Source organism: Cherax quadricarinatus, chromosome 51 (genome assembly GCF_038502225.1).
Source record: "Cherax quadricarinatus isolate ZL_2023a chromosome 51, ASM3850222v1, whole genome shotgun sequence".
In the NCBI taxonomy this organism is placed as follows: domain Eukaryota; kingdom Metazoa; phylum Arthropoda; class Malacostraca; order Decapoda; family Parastacidae; genus Cherax; species Cherax quadricarinatus.
Window position 1 is genome coordinate 10,601,042 of NC_091342.1, and position 15,787 is coordinate 10,616,828.

At 41.2% G+C, this 15,787-nt stretch overlaps 1 protein-coding gene across 7 annotated transcripts in view; it reads left to right on the forward strand.

Annotated features, from left to right (window-relative positions):
• Positions 1 to 15,787, forward strand: part of Myo10A (Myosin 10A) — a 255,381-nt gene that overhangs the window by 190,225 nt on the left and 49,369 nt on the right. For all 7 annotated transcript variants that reach the window (XM_053784837.2, XM_053784834.2, XM_053784836.2 and 4 more), the window contains 8 exons: positions 610 to 774; positions 1,203 to 1,702; positions 2,573 to 2,985; positions 3,135 to 3,304; positions 3,747 to 3,872; positions 4,103 to 4,231; positions 5,528 to 5,631; positions 6,014 to 6,152. In XM_053784837.2, coding sequence (XP_053640812.1) covers positions 610 to 774; positions 1,203 to 1,702; positions 2,573 to 2,985; positions 3,135 to 3,304; positions 3,747 to 3,872; positions 4,103 to 4,231; positions 5,528 to 5,631; positions 6,014 to 6,152 — 1,746 coding nt within the window. The remainder of the gene's footprint in view (positions 1 to 609; positions 775 to 1,202; positions 1,703 to 2,572; positions 2,986 to 3,134; positions 3,305 to 3,746; positions 3,873 to 4,102; positions 4,232 to 5,527; positions 5,632 to 6,013; positions 6,153 to 15,787) is intronic.

Genomic DNA, 15,787 nt, shown 5'->3' on the forward strand with positions numbered 1-15,787 from the left:
TCCCCATGTGTTTAGATGAGTTTAGTTCATCTCCTAGACTATAATACTTCTTGCATATTGGGAGTAGCTGGCTGCTTCCTCTGTTGGAATTAGTTATGCACTCTGAAATGAATTAAGCACAGTTAAATGCACTTAGATACCAAGTACCTGTAACTGAGCATCAAAATGTATCATGTTAGTTGCAGAGTTTTGAGTTTCAGACCTAAAACCCAGGAGCTTGAAAAATAATTTATGAAATAATGTAGGCGGTATCCTTCCAGATAGAAACAAATATTTGTCTTAATGAATAACTAAAGTGTAATGAACATGTGTCGTTGCTCAATAATAACCCACATGGAGACAAAAACTCAGATTAATTGGTCTGTATATTTCGATCCCCTTCTGGGATCCTCTTCAGCAGATAAGTGAAAGGAAACATGAATATATAAGGAAGGTTACACCTCACCCCGAGAGGTGCAACTTTCCCTGCATATTCATGTTCTCCTTTCACTTGTGTAGTATCTGCTGAAGAGGATCCCAGAAGGGGATCGAAATATACAGACCAATTAATCTGAGTTTGTCTCCACGTGGGTTATTACTGAGCATTTATCTTAATGTTGGACTTAACAGGATGGTGCCGGAGGCTTCATGGACCCCTACCAGAGGGCCAAGACGGTGAGGATCGGCAAGTGGAGATGGCCGCCTCCGAAGGGAGAGGAAGACCCAAATGACTCCTTCCTGCAATTCAAGATAAGACAGCAGACCAAGAAGATGTCTAAACAACATGATGGAAAAGTACGGAGTATTTACCTATTTGAGTTGGAGGGGCGAGGAGGCTGAGCTCTATATCTCTATTTTGCTTCTTTATTTTTGACTGGCTGACGTGATATGTAGCATTTTCATGTATGAAATGCTTTGAATAACTATGGACTTATCCGTGGAAGTATTTCAAAATATAAGACAATTTTTTTTAGTGCACGTATATCTTCAAAAATATAATTTTTATTTAATTTATGAGGAAGGGTGAGATGTTAGCTTCTCAAGGGAGAAGATGAGGGAAGGTAGATGTTTTAATATTGCCGAGCTTAATAATGCCACTGGGATAAAGAAATTAGGATGAAAAGATTAACATGAATGTCCAATAAACAGGGGAGAGAATAGCAAGACTTGGATGAAAAGAAGTCTTTCATTCACATATCTTCTATATTAATCTGGTATTGTAGGATTCCCAGCGGCCCAGTCGTGATGAGAGTTTCACCATAGAGTGGGAGGAGTTTGAGGTGGGAGGCATTCCCAGCAGTGCTGAGTCCAGTCCTCGCAAGGACTCTTCACACCAACAGATGATGTACATAATGCAGTTACATCATCAGCAGCAACAGCAGCAGCAGCAGCAGCAGCAGCAGCAGCAGCAGCAGCAGCAGCAACACCAACAGCAACTACTACAGCAACAACAGCTACAGCAGCAGCAGCAGCAACAGCAACAGCAGCAACAGCAACAGCAGCAACAGCAACATCAACAGATGAAGTCCCAACAGACAAATGGGCACGGACCAAGCACTCCAAGAGAAAAGAGTGAGAACAAGGAAAAGGGAGCCACAAGACGGCGGCGAGACTCTTGGGATAACCCAGTAGACGATGGGAAGTCTTCGGGTGTTGGCAAGCTCAAGATCTCCCGCGAGATGAGGGAGAAGCTGGAGGCTCTCACTTCATCTCATCCATCAAGGTACGTGTATGTGGGTGATTATTCTCTCGTGCACATCTCGTTAGATGGCTAAATAATCTTGGTTAATGATGCAGCTCGTACTGAGGTGTTCAGATGTGATGCTTGTAGTTCCACTCTCAGGTACTATTTATTCAGGTATGACTGCTATTAGTCAGGGGAAACTCGCTTGACGCAGATCTTAATCATAAAATGGCCTGATCAGCGGTGCTGACCCGGTGGTGGGAGTGCGACACGATATTGGTGTCTTAGGACACGTGGAGATGGGGCAGCATTTGCCCCATGGACAGGATGCTGCAAGATGGTGGTCTAACGATACTTGTAAAGGTTGGGTGGTCGATGGCCTCATTTAAGGCCATAGCAACAGTGATCACTGGTTTACCCGTCCTGGTCTCAGTGGTGAGAGTTGACTGTGATGCTGCTTGAAATTTCTCAATGCAGTACTCAAAAAACTTACACATTATTTCAGTTGCAATAAAAATCCATCTCCAAAACTCTCAGGCTTGTAAAATAGTTCCACTTATATCAATTTCTTAATCTTTGTACAGCTTAATGTTCATAATTCATAATGATATTTCTCATACTTTCTATTACAGTAAATCAGTTCATCCACTGATATTGTTTTCAATGACTTCCTTCGTATCTTATATAAAGCTGAGCCCCAATATACTGTTATTCATTTTATAATTAACAATTAGGATAAATTGCTCAATGTTTATAATAAAAACAATATAGATGAAAATATTTAGAAGACAGATTACCAATAAATACTGTGCATATGCCAGTATTATAACTACCTGTATGTAAGTAATTGCTCAGGGGCCGAACTGATAGTAAATGTTATTAAAGGATGTGTTGAATTTTCTCTATTAGAGCTCAAAAAGGCCCCGTGATGCAGATGCAACAGCAGCAACAACAGCAACAGACGAGAGGCATCAAGAAGCTTGAGGCTCACCGCCGTTTTCTTCTACAACACCAGCTGGAGGGAGACAAGTGGGACACGGTAGATTCCATCAAGCAAGTCACTTCTAAAGTAGATAAAGGGGGATCAGTGCCCCCTCCTCCACCTGTAGCACCCCCAAGTGTGTACATGAACCGGAGGCCCCCATCCCCAGCACCCTCTGTGTCCTCCCAGGAGAGCTCCCCCGTCATTCCCCAGCCCAGGTCTCCTCCTCTACCTATCCAGCCTTCAGGGTTCCGGACCACTGTGGACTACCATGCTGACAATAGTGACCGCCGAACCTCTGTCTCCACTATGCACACAGAGAAAACGGAACATTTCGAACGTAAGTACAAAAAAATGTTGCAAATATGCTGTGAAATCGAAAAAAATAGCTGATTTATTTATTATATTTTGTATTTTGCTTGGAAAGAATTCGAAATACATGTAATGCACTTTTATTATATTTTGTTGCGTTTTTGTGTACTCATGCAGTTGAGGAGTCATCAGAGTTCCTACAGCCAGTGGACAGTGCACCAGTGTTGATCGACCAAGAGATGGAGAAGAGGTCATACGAGGCCATAAAGACCAGACTCCTCCCAGCTCCTCATGGCTCTCACATCACTTACTCCCGCGTCCCCTGGTCTCTCACACTCAGGAAAGAGGTTGGAAATTTACATCTACTTATGATGGTTTTATAGTTAGCAATTTGACTCGTAGTCAGTATTAAAGACAGTAGTACATACTTTGTGAAGCAGTAAACTTGTGTGGGTCATTTTTATGAGGAGTCGTGGTTGCTCCATAATTGAGAGATATACGCATTGCTTTACTGTACTCTCCTAGTTTAGTTTTATATAATGACCACAATATGCAGACAATAATTTTGGTAATGTATTCAGGAGAGATGAATTTCTTTTCGTATGAATGAAACTAGCACTGTTCAATTTCATGAACCTGTTTGATTTTTATTATACGGTACAGTAATTAATAAAATATTTATAACTGAGCTTGTTACCTTTACAATGTTGCTGTGTTGGTATAATCTGAATACCAAGAGCCTCTCTTGCCTGTTGGAGATAATAATTTGTTCAATTTTGTTTCCACTAGTTGTTTATCCCTGGAGAGCAGTTGTACGGGGATGCTCTTCACCTGGTGTTCTGCCAGGTGGTGCTCGATGTATATGCAGGCAACACTCCCAGGATCACACTTGATCAACGCACACACATGAGGAAGGTGGGTCATCCAGCATTTTAACCTAAGAGTATTTATTTGACCATTGGAAAAATTCGCTTCACATTGTCATCATCTTATTGGTAGGTGTGTCAGTACCTTGTTATTACATTTCATGAAATATTAAACCCCATATTGGTTGTTTAACACAGAACTGGAGGCTCTATCCTCCGTCCTGATATCAGTAGAGTTCAGGGATACATAAACGTTTTTTGTTTCCTTGGTGATAACAGATGTTGGACAATAGAGGCGTGACTCCCAACAACACCTTTTCACCTCACCACAAGAACTCTCTGAAGAAGGAGATCGTTGAGATGGCCAAGACATGGCCCCTCTACTTTGCTGCTATCTTCCCCGTCACTGTAAGTCCTTCCAGTGTGCCTAACTTTTTTTTAGGTTGATCTCTCTTACTAATTTATAATACATATATAATACCTTGTCATCTTTGCTAGTTTACATCAGTGGTTCTTAACCTTTTAAAAGCCCCAGTAACCCCTGAGTTGTCTTTTTTTCGTACCTCCTATCAGAAATAATTTAACTTTAATTTCTTTCAGAAAATCATATTTTTTACAACAAAAATAAATATAAATGTGAGAAAGAACTTTTATGCATTCAGTCATACACAGAAAAAAATACATTTGTCTTATTTAGTTTCTCTCTTGTTGTTTACGTTCATAAGTGATGATGCTGGGTCGAGTTTCTTTTTTTTAGAAATTGCCATTTGCATCAAGAAAGGTTCTAGCCATTGTTTTTATGTGCTGAAGTGTTTAATAAAGCTCTCATACAAAGGTGGTGGCAAACAGCACGAGAACCTCGTAAACTTTTTCAGCTAACTGTGGGAACGTTTTGAGTTCTGCACACCTAAGGTTTTCTACTGACATTGATTCAAATCCCATTCGAATTCCTTCATTAGCTTTCTGTTCAAGAAGATCGTCTTTCATTATATCACTAGCATTCATGAAATCCAGATTAAAAATAAATGGATTTCTGTATCCATCCTTAAGTCACAGAAATCTCTAGGAGGTGAACGTAACTTCAGATAGACTGAGTCAGTTTCTGTAGATGATGTCTCACTTCAGTCTCGATGGACAGTTATTTTTCCACACCATCAATCTCACTGAGTGAAGGAAAGTTTGGTCTGAATTCGATTTATACAAATGGAAGTTTTTGGTGAAGACCTGACAACCTTTCCCTGAAAGTGATCATATTAATTCCCGCTCCTTGGATGGAAGTCATTAGTTCTCACAATTCATTCTCGTAACCTAACTTTGCCTTTTCGTCCTGTCAGAGGGTACAGATACCCTAGGTTAACAACTACTGGTTTACATAATAGTAAATCTCGTATTATGCTAATAAAGGTTTGTAATATATAGGGTTGGTGTAGTATAAGTAGTTTTACCAACAATGTGTGTATATGTCCGTGTGGGTGAGCTGTATTCATTTGGTAATAAATATTTTAATATTCTGGATGCAGTAGTGAGTTGACTAACTTGCAGTTTGCTATAAATTCCATCCTGTTCAGTGTTTTGTTTTGATGTTTCACAGGGTTATAGAATGACCAAAAAGAAAAATAGAAAATTATGCCACACTTATACATGTTAAGACTTTTATTGGTGTTAATATTAGACTTTGTGTTAATGATGTGTGTTGTATGGTAGGGGTCACGTAAGGCAGGCGATGTGGAGATGCTGGCTGTCTCACACTCAGGTATCAGACTCCTACGTCGCGACCACAACCACTTCAGTATCATCAGCACCTTCAAGTAAGTCCTCACACCTCAACACCATCGGCCAACAGACTTACATCTCTCTGCTCTTTCAATGCACACACCTGCTGTTTTCGTGTTCTCTCAAAACACACACACACACACACACACACACACACACACACACACACACACACACACCTACCTTACCTTACCTACCTGTTTGTGTTTCCCAACACACATCTACCTGTTTCTTTTCCCTCACCATACACACCTTCCTGTGTGTCATTAATAACAGCTCACCCGGCCATTGATACCGAGTGTTTAGTACCGTAAGCTACTTTTTTTTTTTACACTGTAATAATTGTGATGTTTTATTTTCTATCAAGTTACCCACAGAAAGAATATTACGTAATTGATCCTTTTTCTTGATTGTCAGCACGGTAGAGGAGGCAGAGTGCCCACGAGCCGGGTCACTGAGACTGGTGGCCGCTGGAGGCACCAGGATGATCCTCTATACCCCGAGGGCTAAGCAGATAGCTGCCATCCTCCACAAATACATCTCCATACCAAAACCTGTGAGTACTAGTGACTTGAACCTGTCTCCCTGTTTGGTGTTTGATTTGCTGAACATAAATTCTGGCGCATACACACTTGCATTTGCAGGTGTATAAGTTGTACTCTCGTATACACGTGTATGCATACCACTTCATATTCTAGCAAACACTCCCATAAACAAATGTTCACTTACAAACTGACAAACTCACTCACTCTTACACACACACACACACACACACACACACACACACACACACATCCAGGAGCTATGAATCGACCCCTGCAACCACAAATAGGCGAGTACACACACACACACACACACACACACACACACACACACACACACACACACACACACACATCGGAGGCGCACATCAACTAAATAACTGCTGCAGCATATGGGCGCCTAGCAAACCTAAGAACACCATTCCGACATCTTAATAAGGAATCGTTCAGGACCCTGTACACTGTATATGTCAGGCCTATATTAGAGTATGCAGCACCAGTTTGGAACCTACACCTAGCCAAGCATGTAAGGAAGCTAGAGAAAGTGCGAAGGTTTGCAACAAGACTAGTCTCGGAGCTAAGGAGTATGGCCTACGAGGAGAGGTTAAGGAAATCGATCTGACGACACTGGAAGACAGGCGAGATAGGGGGGATATGATAACGACATATAAAATACTGAGAGGAATCGACAAGGTGGACAGAGACAGGATGTTCCAGGGATGGGACACAGTAACAAGGGGTCACAGTTGGAAATTGAAGACTCAGATGAACCATAGGGATGTTAAGAAGTATTTTTTTAATCACAGAGTTGTCAGGAAGTGGAATAGTTTGGGAATTGATGTAGTGGAGGCAGAATCCATACATAGCTTTAAGACGAGGTATGATAAAGCTCATGGAGTAGGAAGAGTGACCTAGTAGCGGCCAGTGAAGAGGCGGGGCCAGGAACTGTAAATCGACCCCTGCAACCACAACTAGGCGAGTATACACTCTCTCTCCTCACTTAAAAGCTAAATACGAAGGGAAAATATAAGATGGACTAAACCCACGAGTGTGGTGCCACTTATTCCTAGAGGAAGAAACAGGGAAGGATTACCAGGAATCGAAGTCCAATATTCACCTTCATAGCAAAATCATTGTTTGCTGAATGCCTAGTGAACTGAGAACTGATTGATGGCAAAAGAAAAGGGAGGGGGGGGGGGTTGCTCCAAGGGAGTAGATTTGAGCTCAAAGCAAAGGGAAAAATGCAGTGCCCTTGAGAGTGAGCAGAATGGCATACAAGAGAGGTTAGTATATTAAAATAAAGGAATTCTAAGCTGAAGTGCGATGAGAAATAATTAGGTGGAAGGTGAGCACAGAATATGATGGAATACCTCAGTACCCAAGACGTGAGGGAGCTTGAGAAGGGCCAGGAGATTTACAACAACACTCTAGAATGTTTATAATGGCAACATAAGTGTTTCTCGAAGATAGATAATGACTGAAAAAGAAGATTAAGTACCATAATGAGTCAGGTAAGAATTAAACATTGTAAAAATATAGTACAGAGGGTGATAAATAAGTTATTGTGTAGGTGATCTCCATACAAAAATATACTGCACATGTAAATATAACAAGACCCCGTGGGGAGGGGACACTACACCAGCCGTAAATATAACAAGACCCCGTGGGGAGGGGACACTACACCAGCCGTAAATACAACAAGACCCCGTGGGGAGGGGACACTACACCAGCCGTAAATATAACAAGACCCCGTGGGGAGGGGACACTACACCAGCCGATTACTTTAAAACATACGGGGCAGGATAGCTAAACAGTCCCCGCAAACACGCGAGCACGTATTTGTGGTGTACACATACACAGGTACACCACAGACAGGTAATCACCAACACAAAAAAAATATACATGCTGTACATAAAAACGCATATACTTAGAACTGATAACTTAACCTTCAAACTACTTGGCAGCAAGAATTAAAAGAGAAGAAAGTATTTTACATCTAGCCTAGCAAGCCTGAATATTAGTATTGGTTGTTTGGTCGCGGCAGAATCATGCGTACTTATAAAACGTACGTGAGGTTCGTTTTTGTAGCCACCGGAAGTTGAAAATTTCCGCAGTGGACTTTCCTCCCTAAACCCTCTATTCCACATCGCTCCTCTCCCTTCCCACCCACTCCCCCCAGCCATCTCCTCCCTCCCTCCCCCTACTTGTGGTTATGTACTGTGTAAATGTATTTTTTGGTTATGTGGACGTTGTTTTATTCTGAGTAATAAAAGTGAGAGAGAATGTTAGGAGTGTACCTTCAACTTATCTAGCAATGCAACCGATAAATAGGTGCAGTTTGATATATATTAGGAGGGAAGCTCCTAATATATATATCACAGTGCAAATATTTTCTGACTTTGTAAAATGCAGCTGCTGTAATTGGGTAAGAAACAGTAAACAACAGTGATGTGTTGCTCTTTGTATGGTGGTCCCAACAAAGGTTTAAAAGCTATTGAAAATATGCAAACAAACTTGAATGTAGAGGAGTACATATAGGAACTGGTAGAGCTAATTTCCATCGAAATGAAATGAGTCGAGTAAAACAATGTATGACGTATGTAAGAAGATCAGTAGTTTACAGTTTGTTTGCGGCTGGGATATGTAAGTACCATCGGTAGTTCAGCTTGTATGAATCTTTCTCATGTGAATCGTTCAGTACTCGCTTATTTGTGGTTGCAGGGGTTGAGTCTCGGCTCCTTGCCCCGACCTCTTCACTGCCTGGATCTTCCTTCTCCTGGTTGCGTGAGCCCTATCATACCTATTCTTTAAACTGTGTATAGATCATGCCTCTTCCACTTTCGTCTAGGTCGTTCCAGCCCCTGGCCAATCTAGAGTTAGAGAAGTATTTCCTAACAAGCCCGTCATTCTGTGTTTGTAACTTACGTCTGTGTCTTCGTGCACCAGAGACCCGCCTCTGAAACAAACTTTCACTGTCCATCCTGTCAGTCCCTGTTAGTATTTTGTACGTTGTAATCTTGTCACCCCCGATCCTTCTGTAACTTGTCATCAGGTTTAGCTCCTCTAGCCTCTCCTCATAACTCATACCCCCTTAGTTTTGGGACTAGTTTCGTTGCAAACCTTTGCACTTCTCCAGCTTTATGCCATGCTTTATCAGATGTGGGTTCTGTACTGGTGCTGCATACTTCAAGTTGAGCCTGATGAATGCCATTTATGGTGTAGTGAATGAGGTTCCTGAAAGCTGTTTTCAAATTTGCCAGTCTCGCGTTTGCTACGGCGGCCAGTGACACAGGTTCTAGCTTAATGTCACCTATTTATTCTCTTTTTAAATAACGAAGTTACTTTTGCTATTTTCCACACTTTCAGCAGCAGCAATGCTGCTTCATTTGACTTATTGACCAACTTGGCTAGTGGTTCACATAGTTCTTCTGGCCCCTTTCTCATGACCCATGGGGAGATGTCTGATCCCATTGTCTTCGAGGTGTCTACCTTGCTTAGCAGTTTCTTCAACCTCTTCTCCTGTTGTGTGTATTATGTTCAGTACTCGTTGGTGCACTCTTCCTTTTCGACTCTCTGATAATGTTCTTATTTCTACTTAGAATACCTCCCCTAAACCTTTGTTCAGCTCCTTGCAAATTTCCTGGGCATTTTGGCGAGTTTAACTTCTTCATTTTTCAGCCTTATTTCCTGATCCTTCACAGTTGTCATCTTTCTGATGCTGTTGCAGTAGTTTTGACTCAGATTTGGCTTTCGATGCTAGGCCATTCTCACACTGTTGTTCAGCCTCTCTTCTTATCCATGCATATTCATATCTGGCACTTCTGTTCGCTTCTCTTATCTCAGGCGTTCTTTGCTTTCTGTATTCCACACTCTTGCGCTTTTATTTTTTGCCTCTCTACATCTCTGAGTAAACCGTGGGTTCACTCTGTTCTTTCCTGTTCTTCTGCTTCTGGGTGTGAAATTTTCCTCTGACTTCCGGCACGTTCCAACTAAATGCTCCATTTTCTTTGTTGTCTTTCCATCTAGCTCCTTTTCCTATGGAACTCCACTTAAAAATTGCCTGATGCCTTCAAAGCCTCCTGAAATAAGGTTTGTCCCTTCACGCTCTGGTTTCTCTACTTTCACTTTCACAAGATATCTAAAATTCAATACTACGTGTTCACTAGCACCAAGGAGCCCTCTCATATTCAATGTTCCCTACATCAGAGTCACTTTGGATGAATACATGATCCAAACTCGCTGGGCCGTCCTCTTCTTTCTCTCTAGTGTCCCTGAAATATTGAACTCGTGAAATTTTCCCTCACTACCTTCACCAACTTAGCCTCCCACGTTTCCGGTCTCCCTTGTGCCGGATTAAAGATCAGCCCAACCAAGGCTGTAGATAAATTCTGCAGTGGATAAATTCAACGAGATACATTATGTATAAAGACTACGACTAACACATGCTCATTTATTTAACCCCGGAGGGTTACTAACCCAATAGTTGTGATGAATTTGACTCACGAAATCGTAATGACACGATTGCAAACAAACCATACCACGAGTGGGGTTAGAACCCGCGATCAGAGAGTCTTAAAACTCCAGACCGATGCGTTAGCCACTGGGCCAGCTAGCCACAATAAGATTCATCCAATTAGTTATATTCATACACCATAGGAAGGTTAGCACAGGCACCACTGTGACCACAAATGCAAGTTTTACAGACGAATCTCCAGCTAGCCCGTGTTATGGTTTGTGATGTATTTCCATCGTAGTCTTTTCCCTTGGATGCTACCCACAACGGTCGACTAACAGCTAGGTTCTACTTACTGCAGAGTGAACAGGGACAGCCAGTGTATGGAGATTTGCACGAAAGATCACTTTCCGCTTAGGAATCGAACCCACGTTCTTTCGCTTGTGTGCAATATTCACCAAATATAAAAGTGGTGTATACTGAGTGGGCAGAGGATTGAGCCTCCACCACTCCTGATGTATGACTCACATGGGTTTAGAGCTTAAACGTAAAGAATTACCGATCAACATATATAAATCTTCACTCACTATGGTCTGACAATGACCCATTGTGACCATTGTAATATTTTTTTACGCCACCGCTCACAGGATGAGCTGAGGTGCACAAACTGGCCACTCTGGCGGAAATAATTAATAATGGTAATTATTTGTGTTTACAGGGAAGCGGGAGGGTGAGCTATAGCTCACCCTCCCGCCGTTAAACTTTTGCCTCCTGTGTATAATTTCTCTTGCCTCCGCTCTGGGATGATGGGGATATCTTCATAATAGTCTTATTTTTCTTGTATATTGTAAGTGATTGTAACTCCAACTCTGCTGGAAGAAAACTTTGAAGCTCCCGTAGCTGATGAACCTTTAATGGAATACTTCACGATATCCTCATTGTCCTATTGAAGTCTCCCAGCTCAGGCTGACACATTTCAACAGTGTATGAACCACATCCTGTGTAATGAAGGATGATAGCGAAACTGCTTATGATCCCGCTGTGTGACTCGTATATAATAGGGTAGCAGCACACTGCTGATGTATCCAGTTTTGCTAATAAATAAAATGATAGACTGAACCCTGTTATATCTGTCTGAACCCCTGCATGGCCGGGGAGGGGGAGGCGGGCTGTTATCTAATAGGCTGTTATACAAAGGGTTACACACCTGTTAGCTGGTTGGTCAGCGTTACTTAACATTTAATGATGTGTCCCTAAATTACTGGGAACTGTTGAAGTCCCTTGACCTGTACTCCTTGGAACACAGGCGAGAAAGATGCATGATAATATACGCTTGGAAACTCCTAGAGGGACTAATCCCAAATCTGCACACGGAAATCACTCCCTACGAAAGCAAAAGATTCGGCAGGCGGTGCAACATCCTTTCCCTCCCATGAGAAGCAAGGGCGCCATGAGTACACTAAGAGACAATACAATAAGTGTCAGGGGCCCAGCATACATAAGGGGGATTACCAATAGACTCCAGTCTGTCAAGAGGGAGCTGGACAGGCACCTAAAGTCAGTACCTGACCAGTTTCGGCGAGATTAAAATTTAACGAATAATGGACTGAATACTTGGGGTCGCATTAAGGCCATTAGAGGCCCTCACCACTGAAAACATTTTTAGTGATCAATAAGTAATTCAAAATAAAAAAATAATACGAAACCATAAAATAACATTTTGTTTGTCGAAATGACACAAAACTTGGATGTATGCTGAAATTAAAATAGCTTCTTGCTACATTTTGTGAAATAGAGAGGTTTTGTCCGATGAAACAATTTGTAATATCAAAATTTACACCATATTTTATGGTTTCCCTCATCTATATTATATTTTACAAGGTAAGAGCAAGATCTAACTCCTTGCTCAACATTCTTGGAAATACTACTGGAAGAAGAGGCAGTCTGTACAGTTTCAAGAATAGATATGATTGTCCCTGGAGTCTGGTAATTTGTTAAAAAAAAAAAAAAAAAAAAAACTATGAAAGCTAAGAAGCAAGGCCAGGAGCTACGAATCGACCCCTATAAAAACAATTAGGCGAGAACACCCATCACGCAGGATCGTGTTCTTGGGTTAAAAGTAAATACACAAGAGCAGTTCGCTATCGGATTATTATTATTATAATCAAGGGGGAAGCGCTAAACCCGGAGGATTATACAGCGCCTGGGGGGGGGATGTGGAAGGCTTAATTCGGGGAACTGGAGCACAGATCCAATTCCCTAAATCAAGAGCCCCTCACCAACATCAAGGAACCTTCCTTGAGGGGTCGCTATCGGAAAATACTGAATTCGTAATACACACTACCTTGATAATTAGTCATTTTCTGAAGAACTGCTAACACCTGCTAGTAAATTGTTAGTTAACGTGCAACACGGGGACAGTTATTTCTGCAAGAGCCAGAATTTTACATATTAACCAGTATACGAACAACTCCATGCAGCTGCATGTCTGTGTGAATTAGTAACCTAACCCTCGCACTAGGTTCAGGTAGTATCATTGGGTGGGTCCCGGCATACTGCGTTCAAGTACGTGTGAGGACTGACATGTGCAGAGTACCATCTGACTCGCTAGAGTCAGGAAGTCTGTAATTATACATAATCATCCGAGGATAATTCTTGTCACCATTGTCTTATTAGCCATCTGGAATAATTTGAAGCAGAAGGCTTCGCCCACTTGTCGTCTGGTGAGAGGTTAAAGAACTAGTGTCAAGCAAACTCTTGTGTGGAACAACCTCGTTACCCCCACCGTTCTCTGGAATTACGACATATTACGACGTGTAAATATTGATGATTTGTGAATGGTATCAGATTATATAAACTTGCCAGGGTATGTAGGATACGGAAAGGGAAAGAATATCAGCCAGTGAAAGGGCAAGAGGAAAAATGACGGAAATGAGGCATTCCCTAATGCCTTTCGTCTCCCAAGCCCCGGTTGCCATTAGTATTGACAGTGTGGCTAGGTCTGGTTGTAGCTGCTCTACCGCCAACACACTCAGTGATGGGTTTGATGAGATTTCTTTGGATACATGGTCTTCCGAAGAGGAAGAGCCAATATTACATGGGAGGAACCCAGGGATGTATTGTCCGCAGATGGCCTATATTTTGTACAGAAATAAAACTGGAAAGATAAACGGAGGAGCGCACTCGGAGAAAGATTTTAACATCAAGGACGAGGTAAATATTTTTTTAGTCATGTCCTATGCATAAATTATAGACAGGAAGTTCCCCAGACACTGAGTTACATGAATTTTTAATAAATTTCCTGAAAAATATATGATGCAAACGCCAAACGGGTTTGTTTAGTTTGTGTCGTGTCTTGTTTGAGCGGCAAAAGTCGTATTTTTTTAAATAGGTCCTATAATTGAATATTACAGTAGTAAATTATTAGTTTGTGGCTATAGCGTTAAACATAATGTATGAAATAAAACATTCAATCCTGAGGGGAAGAGGTGAAGGCTTCCTCGCTGGTCGCCCTTGAAGGAAATTTATTTTTTTACGTTTTGTGGCAAGAGGCGACAGTGCGAGACCACAGATTATTCCCTTTGAGGCTGATTGTGGCGTTGTGGACGTGATTCCGGATGGTTTGGTTCAGATTGTGGAGGGAAGGAGGGAGGAGGAGGATGGTGGGATAGAAGAGTATATATACGAATAAGGCCGTAAACATTAAGGGTGTGTATAGAATACTTTAATGAAAATTATTAACTTAGGAAACAATATTACTGCACATATAAATATACAGATAAAAAAAATTAATCAAATGGGTTAAAAACACACGTTTGAGACAGTTTAGTGATTATAAACAGTAATGAATAATTTTAACATCTTGTTAATTAATATACAGTACTGTAGAGTCAAACTAGGTGCAACTCAGGATTGTACCCAGGCTGTATCTCCGAGATGGTGATAAATAATGAGGGTATTAACAATAATGGATATCCCTAGTTGAATGGAGACAACACGGCAATAACAGAATTGTATATGAATACAGTACTGTAAATGGTGAATCAAAAAGTTGTCATGCACAGTGAAACAAAAACAAATCTATATACTGTCTTGTACAAGATATTAGTATCTTCGCCAGGACCCCGCTTAGGTAAAGCTTTAAAAGATGTGATTCATTAAAAAATGAAAGGCAGGGTTAAGCCATTTTTTATTTATTCTTCATTGGAAAACAGCTTGTGGAAGAAGTCACATCATGGCCACTGTGAGCTGAAGTCCTGCATATGGCGGGGTTTTAATTATAAATAGTTAATTGATTGACTTTGGTGCAGTGGAGAATGTTTCAGTCTATATAGGGAAAGAACGACAAGTTAAATACATCGTATATTTGGCAAAATGTGATTTGGGACTAGTAATAAAAAAAAATCCTATATTAAAGTCTCGTATCTTCCTGGTGGAGCTGACGAGGTGAAGGGAAGCTACCTGACTAACCTTCCATACTACATGACACTACATTCTAACGATGTATTTGAAAACTTGAACGAGAACAACAGTTAAATCTAGACACAACAAAAGAAGCGTCCTGGCTTAATGTCAAAGTCGCGCTTCCCACGGTCTTAAATTGTTGTAAAAAAATCTCCGGGGGTGGGAGCATGGTAAAACAAATCCTGATTGCAATACTTGTGTGCCATCGTGGTGCAGGATAGTTAGTGGTGGGGAGAAACCACTTTGACTTTTTTTGGATTATCCTTGGTTCTCTACACATATGCTGCTGTGTATGATAATCTATAACTATTTGTGTATACCTGAATGAACTTAACCTAGGTTCCAACCCATGTGGCGCCTTGACAAAATGGGGAGTGTAGTAGGTATGGGTGTGGGGTGCATAAGATATATTAAATCGAAAGTAGTGGGTGTGGTTGATGAGGTGAGGTTGGCAGTAGTGAGGGAGTTAGTGATGAGGATGGGCAGCTGATGCAAGAAAAACTCAAGGTTATATATTTTTTTTGAGTTGGGTTATATTAACTGGCTCCTGGTACTAACAGTACCAGTACCTGCTATAATAGCTATCATTTTTATTTTTTTCCCTTATCCTCTTCGTCCATTCCTTTCCCCTCCCATGACAGATTTTTGGTTTAATATTGTAAGACTGCAGATCTAATAGGTTGAAAGACACATTCAAAATTGGAGTATTTCTTAGAAACCAAAATTACTGTT